Source organism: Coregonus clupeaformis, chromosome 13 (assembly GCF_020615455.1).
Source record: "Coregonus clupeaformis isolate EN_2021a chromosome 13, ASM2061545v1, whole genome shotgun sequence".
Classification (NCBI taxonomy): Eukaryota; Metazoa; Chordata; class Actinopteri; order Salmoniformes; family Salmonidae; genus Coregonus; species Coregonus clupeaformis.
The window spans coordinates 17695592-17711873 of NC_059204.1; the positions used below are offsets into that span (position 1 = coordinate 17695592).

Consider the following 16282-nt stretch of genomic DNA (forward strand, 5'->3'; position numbering starts at 1 on the left):
CCTGTGCCACCGCCGCGCTGACCAGATGCTCTCGGGGTATGCGAGAACACATGGTTAGACCAGGAAAGAGCAATAGGAGTAGCAGTGTTTTCTGTGGTAATCCATGTTTCCGTCAGCGCCAAGAAGTCGAGGGACTGGAGGGTAGCATAGGCTGAGATGAACTCTGCCTTGTTGGCCGCAGAACGGCAGATCCAGAGGCTGCCAGAGACCTGGAACTCCACGTGGGTCGTGCGCGCAGGGACCACCAGATTAGAGTGGCAACAGCCACGCGGTGTGAAGCGTTTGTATGGCCTGTGCAGAGAGGAGAGAACAGGGATAGACAGACACATAGTTGACAGGCTACAGAAAAAGGCTACAATAATGCAAAGGAGATCGGACTGAAGTGAACTAAACATCTGGGAAAGCGAGAGAGCGGGGCCTCCCTCACTTACGTTTCACTGAAACACTCAAATATAACTCTCCCAACTTCCACTTTAGAAATTATAATTGTTGTAAATTACAGCGGTTCAATGTTTTCTAGGAATAGACTCTAACTTAGTTTATTCAGCTAGCTAACTTCCGTGAAAACCGTCCAGGGCACCGAATCCTATGATGCCAACTAGCATGCCAGCCTCCAATAACACGGTTTAGCACCAATACTCGGTTACAACAAACCACCATTGTGTTAACACGCCAAGCAGATCATTCATGTCCGTGTCTAACGGACATCTGTGGGGCATCCTCAAACGGAAGATGGAGGAGTGCAAGGTCTCTAACATCCACCAGCTCCTTGATGTCGTCATGGAGGAGTGGAAGAGGACTCCAGTGGCAACCTGTGAAGCTCTGGTGAACTCCATGCCCAAGAGGGTTAAGGCAGTGCTGGAAAATGATGGTGGCCACACAAAATATTGACACTTTGGGCCCAATTTGGACATTTTCACTTAGGGGTGTACTCACTTTTGTTGCCAGCGGTTTAGACATTTAATGGCTGTGTGTTGTGTTATTTTGAGGGGACAGCAAATTTACACTGTTATACAAGCTGTACACTCACTACTTTACATTGTAGCAAAGTGTCATTTCTTCAGTGTTGTCACATGAAAAGATATACTCAAATATTTACAACAATGTGAGGGGTGTACTCACTTTTGTGAGATACTGTGTGTGTGTGTGTGTGTGTGTGTGTGTGTGTGTGTGTGTGTGTGTGTGTTATATATATATATATATATATATATATATATATATATATATATATATATATATATATTACACACACATTCATATACATTCATGCTACCAGAATCGTAATATACTGCTCAATTTATACACTTGCCCCCTATTCCCCCCTTCCACAATACACATGTAAATATTGGACTATAAATTGTGCCTTCCTGTATTTTACTGCTAAAATGTTTTCTATTCCACTGCCATTTACTTTGTTCTAATTGTTGCATTGTCAACGGAACCTGCAAGTAAGCATTTTGTTGGACAATGTATACCATGCATATCCCCGTACCTACGACTAATATAACTTGAAACTGAGCCTAAAATGTTTGACCACCACAGATTGCAGAACAGGTCAGTGTATTAAGTGCTTTTGTACTCTAGTCATTCCCAAATGTATTTACATAAGGTGGGCATATAGGGGAATACAAGACCAAAGGATGATACTGGCTTTTGACTAAGTCGTCTAGATGTGTGCTAGCGTTAGGTTTAAGTGATTAGTCAGTTTGCCATTCACCACCAAGAATGCACAGGGATGAAAAGAATTGCAATCACCAGAACATGCCAGAAATGTCTGCCCTCTCTTTCTTTGGTTTGAGTTGTCCTACTTTGAACAAATGTTCAGCATCATACTACTGTGTCAGGGATAGTGTTCATGTTCACAGTTCATGTTAGCTTGTTGTGTAACCCTGGGCTATCCTCCATCTTTGTCAGGATCTCAGACCGTGGCGGTGGAATCCCCCACAGGATCCTGGACAAGGTGACAGACTACCATTACAGCACAGCTGAAGAGAGCAACCAAGACCCTCGCATGAACAACCTCTTCAACACCATGACCAACAGCGGCCCTCAGTCCGGCCCCATGCACGGGTGAGTAAGACTGGAATACCCACTGTTTACTGCATCGGTTCTTACTCTCATAATGCAGGGTTGAATTGACTGCCTGTGTGCCATGGAATGCCAATGTAAAGTAAAATGGTCAATGGCACACACTTCTATTCCACTGATTCCATTCCTCTGATGTTTGCGAAGCAAGTGACAAATACAATTTAATTTGATTCACATGGGTTTACTTCATCTTATGAATTATTGAGACTTGGAGGGGAATGGATATGGAAGTAAAAACAGTTTTATTTGAACTGTTCTTTGCTGGTAAGTAGTCATGGAGTTGACACCTACGAAATACGTCCTTAGAGCAATTATTTATCTTGCGACTGTATGAGGGTAATGTTTACATAAGCGTTTAGCATCCCCAAACGATTTATACACCTTTTGCTTTCTCTAGAAGGAGGTCCTTGCATGTTGCAATTCATGTTAATGGCGCCAGTTTACAAAACTCCAGAATATTAACGTATAAGAAAATCTGTGTACCCGTCAGGTTTGGCTTCGGGCTGCCCACCTCCCGGGCGTACGCCGAGTACCTGGGTGGCTCCCTATCCATCCAGTCCATGCAGGGCATCGGCACCGATGTCTACCTGCGCCTGCGCCACATAGACGGCAAGGGAGAGAGCTTCCGCGTCTAAGATCACTTGCTGCTTAGCCCTGGAGACCATGGGGAGGGGGTGGCGATACAGTGAGTACAGAGGGCCTCAGCCATTTCAACATTAGCCTGGACTAGTCTACAGTGATATAAGTTGCCAGTTGGCTCCTCACAACTCACCTCTACAAGTTTCCTTTTTTCGCCTCAAGACATTAAATGGGCTAAGATGGTGGCCGAGTTGGCGGCTTGGCGCTCTCACCTTTTTTTGTTTTGCATTTCCCTGTGTCGCCCATCTTTTCAGCATTGTGAGTTTTTTAAAACTCTTGAGCATACAAGTCATAAACAGAGCATGCATGGTGGTTAATGTTGATGTTGTTACTGTGGTAGAAAGGAAATGGAAAAAAACTTCAGCCTTAAAGAAGTTAATTTGATCTGCCTGTAAGTTACTGGTGTTGCATATAGCCTCTGCAAATCTAAAGAGACTAAAGAAGCAGGGAAGAGAGGTCTCTATTTACACACTCCAGTGGCTACTATCGGAGTTTGGATGAAGCTGCCCTCAAAGACCTTCTCTTGAATCGCTTGTGGAGGACACCATGGAGGAAACTGCCAAAACACCAGTCGAACAACACTTGTGAATTGATTTGAAGAAAAAAAGCAGAAAGAACTGTTCAGTAAACTCTTGGTTCAGCGCCATTTTGTCAAGCGCTCAGGCAAGGTCACGAGTAGATGTTCAGTTGCCTTACTGTGTGTGTGATGCTGGTCCCTACGACGACGTGTTAACTTAACCATTAACACTGTTCAATATGATCTTTATCTGCAATGCAATTTCACACTCGTATCACGTTAGTCAATCTAATATAGAATGATTATAAATACTTTTTTTTGGGGGGGGGGGGGTCGCTCATCACTTGCTGTGTCATAAAATACCTGTACTAAAGTTTTTTTTGTTTGTTTTTGTTGTTTTTTTGCTTTCAATACACTGGAAGAAGTAATGTTTATATTCATGTTTTGCTTATTTATCTGCAGAGAAAGTGTTAAATAAGTCAATATTTCAGAAGTTGCTAATTTTCTTTTGAAGGCATTTGTTACTGAACACATTCCCAGAAGGGTCAATATGTTTTATCAAACTTTTGATACCTTACTTTGAGTATGGTGGACATTTAATGTGCATGAATTATCCAGATATATAACTTCACCTGCTGGCATAAGAATGCTGGGAATTGGCATTTAAATCCTTAAAAGTATACACATCAGTGAGGAACATTCGCAACGTTTCACCTCGCTAAATATACCTCTGGTGATTAACAGACGTTCCCTGTGATTTATACGTTTTGGGATGGGACTGGGTAGAGAATATTAGGCTCTTTCTAACATGAGAATTCCTATTGGCTAGACTTCAGTCACCTCATGAATGATGTGCCCTGTCCAAATCTGCCCCCTGCTTGCAAAGAGATGAAGCCTGACAAATAAAAATCAGCATAATAGATTGAGTTATGACTTGTATTAGCAGTAAAAAGTTATGTATAATTTAATGCTCATTTTACATGACTTTATTTTTGGAAGTATGACTTACTGAAGTGAACTGTCATCTTTATTTTAATTTTTTTTTTGGGGGGGGGACTTTTCTTGAAACATACTTGTCATACAGGTTTTGTGTTAATTTTATTTTGATCAACACTGTTTTATGGTCATGAAATGAAGGCTTCCACACCATATTAATGTTTAATTTCCTTCTTTAATACTTGGCCAAATTATGGAGTGGGGTTACTAGCAGTATGCACAGGTATAGATTACTTTGTCTGATTTTTTTATGTCTGTGTATTTGAACATTGTCATTGTTAATAGTTTTCTTGGGCATTATTAAAATCTCTTCATGGGTGGAATTGGACGTTTGTTTGTGTCTGTGTGTGTGTGTGAGAGAGAGAGAGAGAGAGAGAGAGAGAGAGAACGATATGACTGGATTGAAAGAGTGACTGACAGGTGCACCTGCATAGCCAGCCGCCGCCTCCTTTTGAGAGAACCATTTTGAATTCAATCAAATTTGTGACTGCGTCCAAACTGAATGAGGTGAGCAATACTAGAGAACCAGCGCCAGTCCACATAACGAAGACCACCTCATTTATCAAACTTTAATCCAGGGCAATTTACAATTATTGTAATTCATACATGTATCCTGTAGTCTCATTCATTGTATGTGAGGATCACATTTTGGGTTATTGAGGTGATCTAGTTAATTCCTAACGCCTTCTGTAAATTGTTTATATGGCTCCACTTTGTTAATTGTAGCCATGTTCTCCTCTTGGGATGCAGATGTCACGTGACCAGAAGGCTCCGGGCGGTGAGGGAACGATAGCGGTGAAGTCTGTCTAAGCAAGTTACCGCACTGCAAGGGTTTTCATCACCCTTTAATATTCACCGAAGTTCGTCAAGGTTTGTGGATGCATTAATAGGTCAAAGGACGTCTTGGCAAAAAGGTAAATATGTCAATCGTGTAGCTGTCTACTGAGATTGTCCATAATTTAGCCAACGCGATTCTAGCCAGAGTGCCCGGAAGTCGCATCGTCTTTATTTTCTGAGTAGCGGTAGCGACACCGGATTGCTGGACGATTGAATGACCAAGGAAATAAACATTTTGTTGACACTAGGTTGCACTTGTTTTCTTTTTCAGGTGGCTTGTTTGCTAGCTAGTTGACGTTCCACGCTTGGTTGATACTTGTTAACTAACCAGGTAGCTATCTCGACTAGTTAACTAACGTTTACGCGAGATATTTACCAAACCGGCTGGATTTTTAAAAATGTAGCTCCTACGTTGCACAAAACGCTGTCGATTGCGATACATTCATACGTTTTTTCTTTTTAGGTTTGCAAATATACTTGCTTGACTGTGGAACGGTAACGAACAACTGTAATTATCGCACATACTATTCTCAGTTACATTGTAACTTGAGCAGAACGCTAGCCCGTGACGTCAATTTGGCAAGATCATAATGCAGACTCCTTGAGTATCATGCACAAAATTAATTAGCTATTCATAATTTGACCAAGTTGTAAATAATTTACCTACGTAGGCATCAAGGTCGTATCAGGTTGAACTTTCCTGACAAGGATGTAGCAATATCTACACTCAAATGTAAACGCAACATGTAAAACAATGCCACATGTCTCAAGTTTTGAGTTAGTATGCAATTGGCATGCTGACTGCAGGAATGTCTACTAGAGAATTAAATGTTAATTTTTCTTCCATAAACTGCCACGTTTGAGAGAATTTGGTAATACGTCCAACCGGCCTCACAACCACGTGTAACCACGCCAGCCCAGGATCTCCATAAATCGGGCTGCTTCACCTGCTGGATCGTCTGAGACCAGCCACCTAGACAGCTGATGAAACAGTGGGTTTGCACAACCAAATAATTTCAGCACAAACTGTCAGAAACGGTTTCAGGGAAGCTCATCTGCGTGCTCGTCATCCTCACCACGGTCTTGACCTGACTGCAGGTTGAGAACTTCAAGTTCCTTGGTGTCCACATCACCAACAAACTAACATGGTCCAAGCACACCAAGACAGTCGTGAAGAGGGCACGACAGAACCTATTCCCCCTAACGAGACTGAAAAGATTTGGCATGGGACCTCAGATCCTCAAAAGGTTCTATAGCTGCACCATCGAGAGCATCCTGACTGGTTGCATCACTGCCTGGTATAGCAACTGCTCGGCCTCCGACCACAAGGCACTACAGAGGGTAGTGCGTACATCACTGGGGCCAAGCTTCCTGCCATCCAGGACCTCTATACCAGGCGGTGTCAGAGGAAGGCCCTAAAAATGGTCAAAGACTCCAGCCACCCTAGTCATAGACTGTTCTCTCTGCTACCGCACGGCAAGCGGTACCGGAGCGCCAAGTCTAGGTCCAAGAGGCTTCTAAACAGCTTATACCCCCAAGCCATAAGACTCCTGAACATCTCATCTAATAGCTACCCAGACTATTTGCATTGCCTCCCCCCCCTCTCTTTTACGCTGCTGCTACTCTCTTTATTATCTATGCATAGTCACTTTAATAACTCTACCTACATGTACATATTACCTCGACTAACCGGTGCCCCCGCACATTGACTCGGTACCAGGACCCCCTGTATATAGCCTCGCTATTGTTATTTTACTGCTGCTCTTTAATTATTTGTTAATTTTATTTCGTATTATTTTATTTTATATTCTATTTTATTTTTTTGTGTGTTGTTTCTTAAAACTGCATTGTTGGTTAAGGGCTTGTAAGTAAGCATTTCACTGTAAGGTCTACACCTGTTGTATTCGGCGCATGTGACAAATCAAATTTGATTTGATCTACTGAATTTTGCTCTTCCCGGAGTACTGCCTGTGCATTTTACCAGTAACCCTATGGTCTCATGGGTCTTCTTAAGTACCCCCTTGTGGATAGGCCAAGTACCCCCAGGGGTCCTAGTACCCCTGGTTGGGAACCACTATTCTAGTATGTATGTCTAACACTGGCATTAAACTCTTAGCTAACAAGGATGTAACCCTGGCACTTTTTGCTGCAGCAGGTATTATGGCACAACCAATATTTTCAAGCACTCACTGCTAAATATTTTGTGTAGCCAATGTTTTATTTCTATTTTTTTGCTCTCAACTGTAGATAGGTGATGAAAGCCACTCATAAAACAAGCAAAGCCCAGCCAAGTGAGTAGCCTAGGTTCAGATATATCTCCAGAATTCAGCTGTAGTGTCTCATGTTGGACCACACTGTCAAATTGGCCCACTGATGATAAACATGAAATCTGGGAAAAATCTAAAATCATTCTCTTTTTGTTTTATTTCCTTTATTAACATTTTAATCCGTTCTTGTACGCTAGTTGCCATGAGCAGTGAGCTGAACGTGCCCATGGGCTCCCCAGCCCCAGGGGGCTCTGAGCAGATGACGGAGGGTGGAGGGATGGACTACAGGGACTGGGTGCGCCGCAGCTACCTGGAGCTGGTCACCTCCAACCACCACTCTGTGCAGGCCCTGTCTTGGAGGAAGCTCTACTTGAGCCGGGCCAAACTGAAAGCCTCCAGCCGCACTTCTGCCCTGCTCTCTGGCTTCGCTATGGTGAGTCACCCAACAGTTTTTCAGGGATAATAGCAGGGCTAATCCCTTCAAAGTTGTTTTTAAACTCAATTTCCCTGGCAGTCTGTACGCTGTATCCCGTATCACTGGAGACAAACATTTCTCTGATAAACCTCTTGAGGAAAAACCTCACTCACTCCCAGGCTGCTATTAATAGCATGTTAACCAGTCTGAAAACCAGGTAGCAAGCCCTCTCACTGTGGACTGTGGTGGTGGACTGTGATAGTGATGGTGTTATGTGTCGTGCTAGGTGGCCATGGTGGAGGTCCAGCTGGAGATGCAGTACAACTACCCGCGCATGCTCCTTATGGCCTTTAGCGTGTGCACTACGGTGCTGGTGGCTGTGCACCTGTTCGCCCTGCTCATCAGCACATGCATCCTACCCAACGTGGAGGCAGTCAGCAATATCCACAACCTCAACTCAGTCAGCGAGTCACCCCACGAGCGCATGCACCACTACATCGAGCTGGCCTGGGGCTTCTCCACTGCCCTGGGCATCCTGCTTTTCCTGGCCGAGGTGGTGCTGCTCTGCTGGATCAAGTTCCTGCCTGTGGACTCTAGTTCCACCAACCAGGTGGCGGTGGCTGCCGCCGAGCTGGCACTATCCAAGCTGAACTGTAGCGGCCCCGCCGTGCCGCCCAAGCCCACCCCTCTCCATGGGCATAGTGGCTGGCAGGCAGCCCTGGCCTCCACCATCATCATGGTGCCGGTGGGGGTGATCTTTGTGGTATTCACCATCCACTTCTACCACTCGCTGGTGAGCCACAAGACAGAGCGCCACCACAAGGAGATCGAGGAACTGCACAATATTAAGGTGCAGCTGGACGGGTGCGAGAGAGGCCTACAGGCAGTGTGATCTCTTAAGCTTTTCTCTCTGTGCTCTTCCTGTCCACTCTCAATGCCTTCTCACATTGTTGAGAAGCACCAAAATTCCACTGAATAAGTGGGAGGATTAAGGATTTCCTTATCCCTTATTTATCAAGCACCCGTCCCTATTCAGCCTCTAGCCTGTTCATTGTTAGTGCCTTCCTTAAACTTTTTGGCAAAGAGCCCCAAAACTCCACTTAATGTGTGGGAAGTTTAAGGAATTCTCAACACTACTAAATTATGGAGGTCAAAGTTTATAGTATGTTTGTTTGATTTGGAAAAGAATATCTTGTCTCTGTGAGAGAATATCTTAAGTGCTATTTTGTTAGTTGTTCATTTGTGCCATCTCTCCACATTTCATAAAGGAAGTGGTGTCAACCCTCCCCTCATGTGCTTAACTTGTTCTCACAAGGCTGTTATTGTGGTCATGCTAGGCTATAATCAACACTGAGACCGGAGTTGTAAGTAGATGCAGAAGCTGGTGGAAACAGAAGTCCATTTACTTTTGAAGTTGTTCATGCTGCACCAAACAGTGTGTAATGTACACTCCCCTCCGTATGTACACTGAACAAAAATAACTGAACAGAAATATAAACACAACATGCAACAATTTCAAAGATTTTACTGAGTTACAATTATAAGGAAATCAGTCAATTGAAATAAATTCATTAGGCCCTAATCTATGGATTTCATATGACTGGGAATACGGAGATGCATCTGTTGGTCACAGATACCTTTTAAAAGAAAGTAGGGGCGTGGATCAGAAAACCAGTCAGTATCTGGTGTGACCACCGTTTGCCTCATGCAGCACGACATCTCCTTCGCATAGTTGATCAGGCTGTTGATTGTGGCCTGTGTAATAAAAAATAAATAAATATATATATATATTTTTTTTACCTTTATTTAACTAGGCAAGTCAGTTAAGAACAAATTCTTATTTACAATGACGGCCTACACCAGCCAAACCCGGACGACGCTGGGCCAATTGTGCACCGCCCTATGGGACTCCCAATCACGGCAGGTTGTGATACAGCCTGGAATTGAACCAGGGGGTCTGTAGTGACGCCTCAAGCACTGAGATGTAGTGCCTTAGACCGCTGCGCCACTCAGGAGCCCGTAATGTTGTCCCACTCCTCTTCAATGGCTCTGTGAAGTTGCTAGATATTGGCGGGAACTGGAACACGCTGTCTTATACGTCAATCCAGAGTATCCCGAACATGCTCAATGGGTGACATGTCTGGTGAGTATGCAGGCCATGGAAGAACTGGGACATTTTCAGCTTCCAGGAATTGTGCACAGGTCCTTGTGACGTGGGGCCATGCATTATCATGCTAAAACATGAGGTGATGGCGGCGAATGAATTGGACGACAATGGGCCTCAGGATCTCGTCACGGTATCTCTGTGCATTCAAATTGACATCGCTAAAATGCAATTGTGTTCGTTGTCCATAGCTTATGCCTGCCCATACCATAACCCCACTGCCACCATGGGGCACTCTGTTCACAATGTTGACATCAGCAAACCGCTCAGCCACACAAAGCCATACACGCGGTCTGCCATCTGCCCGGTACAGTTGAAACCAGGATTCATCTGTGACGAGCACACTTCTCCAGCGTGCCAGTGGCAATCGAAGGTGAGCATTTGCTCACTGAAGTCGGTTACGACGCAGAACTGCAGTCGGGTCAAGACCCTGGTGAGGACGACGAGCACGCAGTTGAGCTTCCCTGAGCCGGTTTCTGACAGTTTGTGCAGAAATTCTTTGGTTGTGCAGCTGTCCGGATGGCTGGTCTCAGACAATCTCGCAGGTGAAGAAGCCGGATGTGGAGGTCCTAGGCTGGCGTGGTGACACGTGGTCTGCGGTTGTGAGGCTGGTTGAACGTAATGCCAAATTCTCTAAAACGACGTTGGAGGGCGGCTTATGGTAGGGAAATTAACATTACATTCTCTGGCAACAGCTCTGGTGGATATTCCTGCAGTCATCATGCCAATTGCACGCTCCCTCAAAACTTGAAACATCTGTGGCATTGTGTGACAAAACTGCACATTTTAGTGGCCTTTTATTGTCCCCAGCACAATGTGCACCTGTGTAATGACCATGCTGTTTAATAAGCTTATTCATATGCCACACCTGTCAGGTGGATGGATTAACTTGGCAAAAGATAAATGCTCACTAACAGGGATGTAAACACATTTGTGAGAGAAATATGCTTTTTGTGCATATAGAACATTTCTGGGATCTCTTATTTTAGCTAATGCAGTGCTTCTCAATTATTTTCTGTTGCGCCCCCCCTAGGAATAAGTAAACATTTCGCGCCCCCCAACTCTCCGCCGCAACTGGAAATAGTATCATTTGTCTATGAAATTGTTCAAAGTACACCTCTGCATAACATTGTATCCTTATTAACATTAAAGAAAATAAAAATAAAATAAAGAAATATAGATCAACTTACAACAAATAATAACTTTATTAACATTGTTTTTTAGTCTGTAACAGAAAAGACTTAAAGTGCATCAATTAGCCTGAAATTTGCCTTATTTAAACTGTAAAAATTTTTTGACCATTTGATACTGAAAAATAAAATATAATCAATAAATAATAATAAATTCAAATTGATCAGCAACATGAACTCAGGAGCCCAATATATGAAACACTGACCTATAAAACAAAAATGAATAAAACCATTTGTGCTGATTTTTTTTTTAGCAAAATGAGGAAGTCAGGATTAATGGCAAAAGGCACGTTTGTCTTTGAGTTTATCTACCAGCTGTTCTTTAAGATCGTTAGCAATGTCATTTATACGCAGGGACGGCTTGTTCAATAGGGCGATATGGGCGACGCACTGCCAAACGGGAAAAGGAAGGGATTTTTTTTCTAATCAATTATAAAAAAATTAAAAAATTATTTAAAAAAATTATAAATTTATAAAAAATTATATCACGGCAACAGCAGTTATCAGTGTTCACGTCTGATCTGACAGCCACTAAATGTCAAATCAGGCTAAAGTCGTGCTTCAAATGGCCCCGCCCGTTTTTTGGGCGATTTCAGTCAGGTTGAAAATCGCCCAGAAGTCTCTCATAGCCTGTCATGTAAAATCTATTTGTTTCACATTTCAAAGCTTTCAATACATTCTCTATGGGTGTCTGTGGGCTTGCACTTACGCGCTTTCGTCATACATAACGTAACCACGAATGAACGTAACTAAGAAAAGACCAGGTAGCAGCCTCAATCAATTCACTACTACTATCAAAATGGCTAGGCTTCAGTCCAACTCGATTGTGTCTTTGAAAGAAGTTCCTTTTTGTCGGCGAACAAATGAAGATAAATTGGCAACGAAACAATTAGGACCTCCCAGACCAAATGTAATAATTCAACAGGTTTCTACTAAAGGCGGAAAGTCCTACACCCGAGGATTTTCCAAAAATTGGTACGAACGAAAAAAGACATTGCCACTCACTCAACTGGATGACGAGGGATACAGGCTAGCTGTCCGCCGCCACAACGATGAGGTTAGTGTTGATAATCACAAGTTTACTGGATGTGGATATGGTGTAATAAAGGCAGTTTATTCAGAGGTAAATATATCTGGAATCGCGTTCACGGACCCGTTCGTCAAACTCTTAGGGAGCTATAAATTAAGCCCCATTACTTACCATATCAGATAAGAGAAATTGCTGCAGCTACATATATTTTACATCCTGGCCCTACATAGTTCACTATTTGCATCACTTACCAAAATATTAGCGTTTGCTAGCGAAGAGATTTGTTGTGGCAAATGAACTTGGGCTGGGAATTGCCAGGAACCTCACGATAAGATATATGCATCAGCATTGCGAGTCTCATGATTCTATACGTATTGCGATTCGATACTGTGATTTTATTGCGCACCATATGTCTGTTGCAGAGGGATCAGAAAGCCATGAGAACGAGTTTTGATCAGTCATGGAAATAAAAGTGCTGAAAACTAATTGGCTCCCAATGTGAAAAGATTGAGAACAAGCTATGAAGGAACAATAATGGTGTTTTGGTGCAGGTACAGCCAACTAGCGCTAAAATATTGCGATATTGTCAATACAGTATATCGTAAAGTATCACTATGTAACTCGATTTATTTCACCCCAATCCCTCAAATTAACGGTAAATAACTGAATTGTTTGCCCCACATTTAGCTAAGATGATTAGCTAGCCAGCTAAAATGTTTTATTTAGTTAGCAGTCGCATCTACAATAGTTTACTGTCAATAACATGTCTCCAAAAATGACGTGGTGTCTCCAATTGTGTTGACATTTTACAATTGCAATGCGCATCCATGAGTATCCACTTTCTGTAGCTCAGCTGGTAGAGCATGGTGCTTGTAACGCCAAGGTAGTGGGTTCGATCCCCGGGACCACCCATACACAAAAATGTATGCACGCATGACTGTAAGTCGCTTTGGATAAAAGCGTCTGCTAAATGGCATATTATTATTATTATCTGAAGAGAGCCCCGAAACATTGTGTGCAGACATTTTATGCAATAAATGAAGTAGGTTCAATCTAGTAGTTCTGATCTTCTGATTGGTCCTGATGAGTTGGGCGAGGTCACCTCCAGGCTACTGTCACTGTTGCATTGGCTCTGAGTCGGGTTCTCTGTCTTCAAATGTTCAGCCTAAGAGAGGGGATTTTTGTGTGTGTGTGTGTGTGTGTTTAACAGTGATGATGTGTGTGTGTGTGTGTGTGTTTAACAGTGATGATGTGTGTGTGTGTGTGTGTGTTTGTGTGTGTGTGTGTGTCCTCAGAGCAAGAACTCGTGAGTTGGAAGAACTGAGAGGCCTATGGCGTGGGTGTTGTCCTTGGCCACCTGCTGACAAGGCTGACAAGATAGGACCCTTTTGTCCATTGTTATTGGATAGGAACAGAACTTATAACCAGCTCCTGACCTAAATAGATCTTAGCACAACATTTTACTCAACATATCATATTCCATATTCACTATAACAAATATATTTACTACGACATTAGCAAGAACCGCCACATCCTCAGCCGGCTAATCCAGTGTGTGAAGTTTTGCGGAGTGTTTGAGTTAGCTTTGCGAGGCAAAGATGAAACTGAGGGCTCCACCAACCCTGGTAAGCCAACACTTTTGAGATCAGTCAATAAATGCTTCTGGTATTGACTTATATGCTGCCCCTGTCTTCATGTTGTTGCTGGACATATCTTTTTTTTAAATGTGTGTAGGTCACCTAAATCATCAGAAAAATTGCCCCTCCTGAGAATTTTTTCAGGAGCCGCCACTGTTTATACGTCTGGCGACAGTGTCATTGGACAGAGGGATAGTTTTTATTTTTGCAGCACTTGCGTCATCCAGCATGACAGAGACCATGTCTAATGCTGCAGGCAGTATCAGCTCCTCTGCTTTGGAGTGTTTTTTTTTGCACTGAGCAATTTGTTACGCCACCTTATATGATGCTAACAGTGCTCGCTGGTTTCCTGAAGTAGCATTCACAAAGCGGGACGATTGTTGGCAATATTCGGCATGTTTTCGCTGAAAAAACTCAAGCGGCTTATCAGCGTGATTGGGGTGTAATGTATTTAAGTGACGCCTTAATTTATTTGCCTTCATGCTGTCCGCTGCCAACATTTTTAGACACAGTAAACATACCGGTCTTTCCTCTTCTCCCACCGTAGTCACAGTGAAGCCAAGCGCTACATACGCTTCGTCATATTTCCTCGTCTTAGCTTTCGGGAGACTTACGTTTGTCTCATTATCTCCGTCTCTCTCCGCCTTTCTTTTCATCCCTGTTAGATATGTTTCCATGGCGTCTCTTAAGGGTTTGTTATCTGCACTTCATATCTCCTACTCTGTGCTTTTGTTCGGTGCAAAAAAAAACTACTCCCTGCGGCAAAAAAAAGCATGTTCCCCAGGGTCACACGCGCCCCCCCGGCATCGCTCCGAGCCCCCCCAGGGGGGCGCGCCCCACTATTTGAGAAGGACTGAGCTAATGAAACATGGGACCATCACTTTACATGTTGCGTTTTATATTTTTGTTCAGTCTATTTGGAAAGTGAAGCAACTTTTTATTTGTGGGGGGGGATTTGTTTAGTATTTGGTCCCATAATCCTAGCACTCAATGATAACATCAAGCTTGTGAGACTACAAACTTGTTGGATGCATTTGCGGTTTGTTTTGGTTGTGTTTTCGATTTATGTTTTGCCCAATAGGAACTGAATGGTGAATAATGTATTTTCATTTTGGATTCACCTTTTATTGTAAATAAGAATAGGTGTTTCTGAACACTTCTACATTAACGTGGATGCTACCATGATACTGATAATCATGAATGAATCCTGAATAATGATGACCGTGCATGTTTTGTTGTAGCCTCTGAATGGCATCTTACTTGTCATTATTCATGATTCTTCTTAATCATGGCTTTATCAGGATTGAGATACAGTGAGATGTTTTTGAACACTTCTATCTACTCACTTTAGAAATACATTTACTCCAGTCATCATTCAAAACAACCCAAAACACACACAAAATACGAGTTTGTAGGATCACAAACTTGATGTAGTCATTGTGTGCTAGGATTATAGGACCAAATACTAAACTTTAGACTACTTTAAAACACTAAGTGAATTTTGTCCAAATACGTAGGACTTTGTCAAATGCGGGGACTAGATGCTTTCATTTATTTCTAAACAGTAAAACAGATATGCATGAATATACCCTTAAATAAAAGGTGGCATTCTGTTCTGTTGCCTCACATGAAACATTTGATCTCAAATCCAAAATTCTGGAGTATAGAGACAAATTTTAAATGTTAGCTTCACTGTCCAAATACATACGGAGGGGAGTGTATCGCCGTAGGTGACAGCAATAGGAGCACACATGCTGTGTGTGCAGACATGCTTTGGGGAATATGTTAATTTAATCTGCATTATAATCCATATCTTAAAGAAATCCCACCCAGGCCTATAAACTGTAAGTCAGTTCTTCGGCTACTCTATGGTGTCAAAGATGGTGCCACGGTGCCTCAACGTTAAGACTTGTAATCTCATATGAGTGAAAGACTGCTTATATTTATTTTAAGTTACTGTTAATGAATGTTAAAATAAAATACTACCTGCCCACACAGCAAATTAATATTGTAGTTACAATTCATTTGCTCAGCAAAGTATAGTTTAGTGAACTCACATTGGCTTATATAATGAGACAGCATAAAAATGGACAAATAATAGAATTGCTACATTAAATGCATATCCACTTTTATATCCATTATATTTTCTTTACTATGACATTGGCAAGCACAAAACATATGGAATTGCCTGGTTTGCTTCTGTTCTATTCCAAACAGTGACATTTTTATACTTATATGAACATATTTACAATAGGATTCTTGCAGCAGAGAGGGTGCTTATTGTTATTTTTACCATGACTTTTTATGGAACAGTGTCGACTAGGATTAAAATTAGGGTTATTAAATATATTGCATATGCAATGAACCAGGCACGGTGAGCATTGCTCAAAACGCTTATTGAATATTTGAAGTCTTCAAGCTTTTATTGGTGGGTTTGAGTGGTAAGCTATGTATGAAGAATGTAAATAGTCAACCGTTCCAATTCTCTTTAATAAATAAGAT

The 16282-nt window shown here is 42.4% G+C and overlaps 3 protein-coding genes across 7 annotated transcripts in view; all 3 read left to right on the forward strand.

Moving 5' to 3' along the window:
* Window positions 1–4563, forward strand: part of bckdk (branched chain ketoacid dehydrogenase kinase) — a 37205-nt gene extending 32642 nt beyond the window's left edge. The window contains exons 10-11 of the mRNA XM_041893925.2: window positions 1915–2070; window positions 2579–4563. Of these exons, the coding sequence (XP_041749859.1) occupies window positions 1915–2070; window positions 2579–2723 (301 nt within the window). The 3' untranslated portion in view covers window positions 2724–4563. The remainder of the gene's footprint in view (window positions 1–1914; window positions 2071–2578) is intronic.
* A 459-nt stretch (window positions 4564–5022) lies between these two features.
* On the forward strand, window positions 5023–9272 carry orai2 (ORAI calcium release-activated calcium modulator 2). 4 transcript variants are annotated; one of them, XM_041893930.2, is made up of 4 exons: window positions 5023–5110; window positions 7325–7368; window positions 7542–7777; window positions 8046–9272. In XM_041893930.2, exons 2-4 carry the CDS (start codon window positions 7332–7334, stop codon window positions 8649–8651), a joined length of 879 nt encoding a protein of 292 aa, XP_041749864.2. In that variant the 5' UTR covers window positions 5023–5110; window positions 7325–7331; the 3' UTR covers window positions 8652–9272. The 4 variants fall into 4 exon arrangements, with proteins under 4 accessions (XP_041749864.2, XP_041749866.2, XP_041749863.2 ...); XM_041893929.2 differs by having other exon boundaries at window positions 5066–5154; XM_041893932.2 differs by lacking the exon at window positions 7325–7368 and having other exon boundaries at window positions 5034–5110.
* ap2b1 (adaptor related protein complex 2 subunit beta 1) overlaps window positions 5080–16282 on the forward strand; it is a 105560-nt gene continuing 94357 nt past the window's right edge. The window contains exon 1 of one of the 2 annotated variants that reach the window (XM_041893920.1): window positions 5080–5154. The gene's annotated coding sequence lies outside the window, so the exon portion shown is untranslated. Of the gene's footprint in view, window positions 5155–7708; window positions 7778–16282 lie in introns of those variants that run through there. The other variant, XM_041893923.2, reaches the window with a different exon arrangement.

What these genes read in the sequence shown, in the direction of transcription:
- orai2 (XM_041893930.2), top strand. Translation starts at nt 7,332, where the DNA reads ATGAAAGCCACTCATAAAACAAGCAAAGCCCAGCCAA. An exon ending in AACAAGCAAAGCCCAGCCAA is followed by an intron (nt 7,369 to 7,541) that starts GTGAGTAGCCTA and finishes CTTGTACGCTAG; the next exon opens with TTGCCATGAGCAGTGAGCTG. An exon ending in TGCTCTCTGGCTTCGCTATG is followed by an intron (nt 7,778 to 8,045) that starts GTGAGTCACCCA and finishes GTGTCGTGCTAG; the next exon opens with GTGGCCATGGTGGAGGTCCA.